Consider the following 8,699-nt stretch of genomic DNA (forward strand, 5'->3'; position numbering starts at 1 on the left):
GGCAGGAGCTGGACGACCATCCAGTCAGCAGCACATGACGTCAACATTCTCCAACACACTGGTCTGCTGGGACACTGGGGGGGGGGGTTAACAGGATGGGAGGAAAGACTGGGGGAGGGTGAGAAAATAGAAAGCAGGTTAGGTAGAAAGAAATAAAAAGGGGGGAGGAGATGAGGGTTGAAAAGAGGAACCTAAAGGGTGGGGAGGGGCTGTCATGTTGTGTCCCTGTCATATCAGATTTACTGTAAATACAAGCTGCTGACATCATCCTCCAAGTGGTAACTAGAAGTGGTACCACAGGCAATCTATTTGCAGGCTTGGATTTGTCCAATTTGCCGCAGATGTGCATCAATTAACACAGGTAGCAAAGGCAGTATAAACCCCACTGTCAACCGCCTAAAGAAAGAACCAGTGACCAATAATCAGCAGTACAATCCACATTAATAAAGTAAACATCTGCTGTTACACTGACTGATAAATAATTAGTAACCTGCAAGAGTTGGGTGTGTAGTTTAAGTGATATTAACATGGTAAGACTTGTGGGTTTTAACAGCAGGAAGACGCTATTCCATTTTTCGGTTTATTCAGAAAGGGCTTGAACACCTGTGGTGGCCTGGTGCAAGTTACTTTGGAGGCAGGAACCACAGCCCAGAAACTAAAACTAGACCTGGGTGTCTCAGTCAAATGTATTTTAATGTCTTTCAGTCACTAATAGGTGCCTGAGCTTCTGACAAAGTTCCTGCAGTTAAAAAGCATGATTCATTTCAGTGTACTTGTACTACATGTACATCAAGAGGACTGCATCCTTTAGCCGTCAAGACTTTGACCATTTCTGAGCTTGAAGGTTTCCATCAGATATGATAAAACAATAGCAATGCAGCACTGGAGTTGCTTTTCTTGCATTTATATTAAGCATACAAAACCTTAATGTCTGATGACAAAACAGGTTTGCTTGTTTGTGTATTTCTGTGCCTGCTTGGCACCTGTTCAAAACCATAACTAAGGCTCTGCACGCCAAAGCACTGTTGGGTGGGCCTTGGCAGCAGCATAATGTCCCAGATTCAACCAACGTCTGCCAGCCTACAGTACCTTGAGCACCTGCAGACGGCTCCTAAGCAATCCGCGCTGAAGGATGATATATCGACTATCAAACCCTTATCTGGGGGTATCCACAATAGGCACAATTAGTTTAGAAATCATTTCTAATCAAATGTGCAACCTAGAATGTTAACACAAGCATACAACATAACAATATGATTATTTGAAAAGAATGATGTGCAGATTAAATCGACAGAATAAATGGCTTAGGTGTGCTAAGTTGATAAGCTTGCGTAAACTAAATAAATAGAAATAGCTGATGTGATCACTTTAGTCTGCTTAGCACAGAACTGCTGTAGCTACTGCACACTGCTGAAGGCCATTTCACACCAAACACTAACTGTGTTTGCTCATTTATAAGCTCCATATGGTGAAAATATCTAAGTGAAGATGAAGAGATACAGCATATAGGCTAATGATGAACATTTTGTTTTGATTAATGGCCATTTTTTATTCCAAAATATGCAAATTCCAAATATTGTTCTTAACCCCTCCCCCCCTTTTTTTCACCACATGTATTTTAATGGATTTTTTTTTTTTTTTTTTTTACAGTTTCCCATTTATTATCAACAGATAGCTGTTAAAATATGTAAACAGACAATTTTTCCAAACTGCTTTACAAACAATGTGCAGTGCAGAAAATACAATTTCACTGTAACAAGCACAATAAAGTTATGTTGAATTGTTTTAGTTCACACAAAGATTTGCCTCCAGCGTGAAAAGTGCCAAAGAGATTGATGTTCATGGCTGACATCAAATCTTTCCATGCTAAGGTTAGAGGTCAGAAGGCGGGGGGGGGGGTCACACAACAATAACTCTTCTGCTACTACAGCTGTGGTTGCTGTTACAATCTGACTGGCTGAGCAGGTGGTATCTATAAAACAAAATCAAAGACTATCAGCACAATAAAGGTAAAGAAAAACGCAATAAAATCCTACTCCGTTGTTCACGTCATAAAGAATTAGACTCAATGGGTTTTATCACCTAATATTTTTTATACCCTTGTTCAAAAAAAGAAAACAAAACATTCCTGCAACCAACTAAAATCAAATGTCCATGACTTCCTGTGTCAGTTGCAACTGAGTGATTACAGTATAAAATAGGCAACAAAAGGTTGTTTTTTCTTTTTTTTTTACAGTGGGGTCATGGGCCCACAAGCAGATAGATCGATAGATATTATTCATCCCAAATTGGGAAATTACTCTGTTACAAGCAGCAAGAAGCAGCAAGAAGCAAGTAGAATGTTTTAAACACAAACCACAGCAATCTGATGGCAGCAGCATTCAGGAGAGTGTAGCTTTGGGACTGCACTATATAGGGCTATCAACTCGAGGGCATTGTAACAGGATGAAATCACAGTTTTGCTTCTCTGCCTAAGACTGCACGCCAGAGATGGCTGGGAATTTAAAATGGCTCAGAGAGCAGAAGGTGGGACCTTACCATTTCAAGGACTAAAAGCCTGCATATTACCATAACAGCCATCTGGTACCAAACTGTCCGCCTGTCCCATTACATCCTTTCCAGTCAAGATTTTTAAATTTCATTTCTCTTTCTCCTTATGGTTTTGAGACCCAGGTGACGTTTAATTGGTATTAAGTATTTGCTTTCCAAGTTGCTTTGCATACATCTTGTCCATTCACTTTACAGTTCTTTCTGCAGTATAGACAGCAGCAGCAGGTCCTGCTGCACCCTCCCTGCACCCACCCTGTCATCATTTTTACCACACAGCCTCCTCCCGCTCCACCTGCTCCACCCCCACAGTCACAAAGGCTGCTGCGTCCAGGGAGGAGCTTGTGGTCGGGGTGTCACAGCTCACCTCGACCTCTCTGCCCTGACAACCACCTTCTCAGAGCCTTAAAACAAGGCACAAACAGACCAGTACAGAAGGCTTGCTGCATCACCATACCATGCATACCAGGAGTTACCACCTCACAATATTTTGGGGGTCTCAGCAGTTGCATTTATGAATGTTTTAGTTACTAAATGATTGATAGATTCAGGGACATCTCAGACACCCGCTGCACTGCTGTTCCCTCTGTGCATCCCACTGCTAGCTACCTGCTGCTGCTGCTGCTGCTGTGCACTTATGTCCTTTGATGGAAATTTCAAGGTTGTGCTGCAGCAACAGGGCTCTGTGGTTTTGGTAGTACTGACTGGGGACTGTGGCAGGCCCAAAGCAGGTGGTGAAGTAAAAAGAGTTTTTCTTCATCCACATAAGTTTCAAAATGTATTTTTAAAACAGTATATTGTCAGTAAAATGAATACCGCAAATACACCCCCCCCCCCATAGAAAAAAAACTCTGAAAATAAACATAAAAATTAACCTTAAGCATCAAAATTACCAGTCAATAAAAATATATCTAATCAGGTGCCATGGTAACCAAAGCCCTGCGATGTACAGAAAATCCTTTACTACACAGGTGGCATCTTACCTCTTATTACCTACACAGAAGAATATAGCACAAACACATCAAGCCACATTGTCAAGATGAGAACATCAACACCTTTAGCTGTTAAATGTCATGTTAGCCTACAAAATCTCAGCACTCATTTGAGGTTTTAGCTACTCTTAACTTTTATCTCTGCAAGAAATGCCGAATCAAATACATTACGGGTTAATTCATGTCTTTACTCTCTTCTACGTAGTATAAGGTGTAAATTGGGATCAGTGTCAACGACTGCAAGTATAGTTTTAAGGTCAGTGAGGAAAACAATCATCTTAATCCACACTCAAAGTACTGAACTGCTGATAAAGCACAGACATTGTCCTTGTACTTACAGGATTATGTTATCTATTACTGTACCTTCCAATAAAACACAAAAGAGGTTCGGATGCACTGAGCATCTGGCCTTGTCTGATTTTCCAGCAGAAGGTTAAGGTGAATGGTCAGCAAATCATTGAAGGTGACAGTTATACTGTGACCAAAAAAAGTGGGTAAACGATGAATACATTATCCAATATCAGACAATAATATAATGGCCTTGCCTTGCAGGCAATGAAAATAAGTCAGCCATGTTCCTGAGTGACTCGCAGTAAAACTGCAAGCAGTGCAGCTGACTGAGGTGTCCCTGTTCATACCTGCACTGAGATACACATATAGGCCCCCTCACACGCCCCGGAGATAGTTATTAAGATTTCACAGTGTGCAAAAAATGTGATGTGTTCGACTGAAGTAGTGAGCTGCAGACATCCCATTTCAAGGATTCTGGTGGAACTTCAGCCTATCGCTTTAGAGGTTGCTAATACAGGCTAGTCTGAGAGTCACTGAGTCCCTTAGAAAGTGACGATGCAGTGCGTTTACATGCAGTTTAAAAACCCGATAATATTCGGGTTAAGGCAATACCCTAATTTCTCAAATGTCATGTAAACATCTTACCCAGGCTAAAATCAGAGTTCTCATAACCTGCTTAACAGACTTGGATGGCAGCTGCTACACTAGCTTTAATCAAAAGTACTTTATTTGTGCGAATTTGATCACGGAAGTAGTTTTGCAGTTACTACAAACCAATTCACCGACAGTACAGTCCAGTGTTGCGTGCCTGTGTGTGGGTTTGTGTGACAGCACAAAACTTACCAGGAATAAACAAGAATAGTACAGAATGAAATCCATACATGTGCACGCAAGCACACACTAGTAATGACACAGCATTAACAGTCCACGAGCTGCGTTATCAGTGCCATTGTTTAACGGAGCCTTTGTTGTGACAGAGGTTGAATGACACTCAGACCAGAACTTTACTCATTTAGCACAAAAGACAAAGCAAGGCAACAGTGGGCCCTATATTAGACTTCTTCTGGTCCCATTCTGTCTCTTAAACAAGCTTGTATGAGCTTTTTTCACAAAGCCCAGGAGAAATCTAGAGATGTCCTGAAGAACTCGGTGTGGTGTAAAACATTCATGGACAATAGATGCACACCCAACTGTGTCTCTAAGTGGAACAAGGCCGGACGATGGGGTCTTTTACCAGCAATGACCCTGAAATCTTGACACTGCCTTTTATAGTCCTAATTGTTGATGCTGATGTTGTTGTTGTTGTGTTCAATGATTTATTAAATCAAAGTTGCCAAGGCTAGCAAAACAACAGGTTTGTACTAAGTTAATGTATCTCCATAGTAGATTTAAGGATAATATATAAAAAAAAACTTAATAACTCAGTAAACTTTCTTGGAAAATGCTTTGACTATTTCTGTGTGTGCAAGGTAGCCAACCAAAATGTATGACCTCCATACATTTTTGAAAAATAAAATAAAAATAAAAAATAAAAATTCCAAAAATATGACTGGTTCCAGCTTTTCAAATGTAAATATTTGCTGGTTTTGTTAGTCTGCCCAGTAAAATCAATAGGTTTGGATTTTAAATTGTTGGTTGGAGGTAAATGTGAAGGTGTCACCTTTGGCTTTGGTAGGTTTTTGACATTTTTAAAGGACAGAACAATTTATCGAGAAAATAAGAGGCAGATTAATTAATGATTACAATAATAATTAGTTGCAGCCCTAGAAAATGTAAAAGAATGACACAAAACTGGAACAGAGTGAAGAAATGATAGGACTGAAACTAATGATTCAAATACAATCTTCTTCTAATTTCTTGTTTTGTATGACCAACAGCCCAAAACCCAAACATATTTAATTAACAGTGCTATACAACAGAAATTAACTAATTATCATAACTGATAAGCTGGAGCCAGCAAATGTTTGTCAGTTTTACTTGAAAAAATGACAACAGATATTATTAATTATCAAAATAGCTGCCAATTAGGTTTTTGCTAATTGACCAATCAATTAGCTTAAATAGCCAACCGTTTCAGCTTAAGACTGATTTCAACTATACAACTTGTAAAACTGACCAGATATCACAACTTCACACTGAATCTGATGAGAGCTTTCTTCTCCTTATGTGCGTTAGCTGTCTGTCACTAAAGATGACAGGTCAGAATGGTTTACTATGCATGTGTACTTGAGATGAGGAACTGAAAAATAATAATAACGGCTGTTCTATCAAATATAGCGTTTGCAATGGCTGGTTGTAGGCCAAGTCACACCCAGCTGAGGAACTGCACGGACTCATGGATAAGCTAATCAATAGGTGTCCGGTTCTTCGCAGGGTCCTGCACCTGCCAAAACCTGTAGTTACACTGAGACAGAAAGCTGCCACCTGGCCAGTCAGTCGTGTGTATTTGATGTATGAGCAGCTGGATGCAGTCAGGTGGAACAACCCTGTTTAGCCTTCCAGAACCAGCTGAGGGACATGGTGCTATGAGCTAAACTGATAGCTAGCATGTGTGCTTACAACGCTAGCAAGTTAGCGAGCTAGGTTATGCGTTTTAGGCAGATGGATTAAGTGAACCTGATCCCTGACAGGCTAGCAAGTCGACTCCTCTCTTTCAAAAACAGACGTTAAAAACAGTACAGCCCTCAAGTCAGGCTAAGGGAATAACCGCGTCTCAGTACAAACAGTTGACACATTAGCTGGCATGTGGTACCTTTGTCTCCCTGATGTCCTGCTTTCCTCCTTCAGGGTACCACTGGACGCGGACAAATCCCCTACAGAGAGGCCGACTCGGGGTGTCCACGCCGCTCTCAGTGTCCGAACCACACGGGACTCGTCCTCCTCCTCCTCCTCCTCCTCCGCCGCCACCTCCTCCTCCTCCACCTCCATCGCCTCTCCCTCCGCCATCGTCGAGGTCCGAGTCGGAGTTAAAATCCTCCTCGCCGTGGATCATCCGTACGAGGCCAAACCGGACTGAGCCGCGATACCGCCCGGAGACCAGGTCGTGGGAGAAGAGCAGCCGCTGGGAGCCGTCCGCCGTGGGAGACAGAGCCAGTGATAGAGGCTCCGAGCCAGGGCTGGCTGCGGGAGAGAGGCCTGGGGTCAGGGATGCTGCCGCTTCTGCTGCGTCCGTTGTGGCCGCCGCATCCGATGCTAGGGGCTCCGCCATCGCTGCTGTTGTCCAGGGAGTGATGCTAGAGCGCGAGGATGATGGTGAAAAAAAATGTAACCTGGAAGCAGCGATGTGCACGTGTTTACGTCGCTACGAAGAGGTGCGTAGCTGTAGCGCAGTGTGTGCGCGTCATCACGCAGTACCCTCTCGCACCACTGAGAGGCAGTGTGAGTCACGAAATAATTGATGGTGCAGGACAAGTTCTTCTCTGCCTTACAAGTTTAAGTGAATTATTGAACACACAATTAGCTACAATCATTTAGATATAAGTATCAGACAAGTCATACTATTTTAAAGGAATACATATTATTATGGAGAATTTACACATCAAGTCACATCTTCATTCACATTCTCTGATTTATAGGCTAAAGACCCCTTGTAATTATGTCTCTACACACTGACTGCCACACTCATAATGGCTGTTAATATTAACAGCTATAATCTGTGTGACAATCAACAGAAAGGTAAAATTGGGCATATTTGTTTAATTTCACAATTAATGTTGAATCTATCCTCCCAGTGGATTTAAGCTAAATAAGACATACATGTTTCATTTTTTTATTTTTAGAAATTGTCTTTAATTTAGACTTGTCTGTTTATTTTTAATAAAGACCTACAATAGACCCCAACACTAACAAAGCATAATGTATATGAGCACTCATAATTCTTGAGGAAAACTTGTTGAGTTCTGACAAAAAACTTGACCCCCCAGAATATCTGAAACATTCTCATATCTAAATATAGCCTATATATATGTGTGTGTGTGTGTGTATATATATATATATAAATAAAAGAGAGAGGTTCTGTCTGAGGTTTCTGCCTGTTAAAGGGAAGTTTTTCCTCTCCGCTGTTGCACCAAATGCATGCTCTTGGAGGAATTGTTGGGTTTCTGTAAATTATAGAGTGTGGTTTAGTCCCATCTGTCAAGTGTCCTAAGATAACTTCTGTTATGACTTGACACTATAAATACAATTCATGTGTGAATTGAATTGTGCCCGTAAAAGCTTTTCAAAATTCAAGATCAGTGTTTATCTGAAGATGGAGATTGTTTTCAGCCTTGTGGCCCTTACAAGGAGTTCACCTACTCTTAGTGTCAGTTTGTGTTAACTGGACCACTCCTAAATACAAATAACCAGTGCCTAAATTGGATCAAAAACAGGTGCCAGTACCCTAATTCAGCAGTTGCATGAAATGATCATTGCATGTCTTGGATACATTTATACTCATGTTGTGGAAATATGTGACTTCAAATGTATTTTTGTATGCATTTCATTACATACATTCAGGGCTTGACAATAACTTCTTCCTCACCAACCATGTGGCTAGTGGTTTTCCAAAGTTAGCCACACAGCATTTTCACTAGCCACTATTTGGTGGGAAATGAGCCTATATTTGATTAAAGTTGACTGTGGTGTGATACAATTTACTTGAAGAACTAGATTTACAACCTTTTTAAATATAAATGACCACCCAAGTTTAGACTTAATAAAATGTATACTATAACATTACAGTCATGAAATATTCAGCTCTCATACAGTTGTGTGTAAACCTCTTTTTGTTTGAAAACATAGCTTCTTATTGCAGAGGTGTGACAAAGCTCCACCCCTTACCTGACACAGTTTGTTCTTTTTCTTCACTAAAGAGAGAAAACAGACAAT

The 8,699-nt window shown here is 41.0% G+C and overlaps 1 protein-coding gene across 3 annotated transcripts in view; it reads right to left on the minus strand.

Moving 5' to 3' along the window:
* The window catches only part of ube2o (ubiquitin-conjugating enzyme E2O), a 30,797-nt gene extending 23,599 nt beyond the window's left edge, over window positions 1-7,198 (minus strand). For 2 of the 3 annotated variants that reach the window (XM_036000369.1, XM_036000370.1), the window contains exon 1: window positions 6,583-7,197. In XM_036000369.1, the coding sequence (XP_035856262.1) occupies window positions 6,583-7,038 (456 nt within the window). In that variant the 5' untranslated portion in view covers window positions 7,039-7,197. Of the gene's footprint in view, window positions 1-6,582 lie in introns of all 3 variants that reach the window. The other variant, XM_031288918.2, reaches the window with a different exon arrangement.
* Window positions 7,199-8,699: the final 1,501 nt, after the last annotated feature.

This window comes from Sander lucioperca, chromosome 4 (assembly GCF_008315115.2).
Source record: "Sander lucioperca isolate FBNREF2018 chromosome 4, SLUC_FBN_1.2, whole genome shotgun sequence".
Classification (NCBI taxonomy): Eukaryota; Metazoa; Chordata; class Actinopteri; order Perciformes; family Percidae; genus Sander; species Sander lucioperca.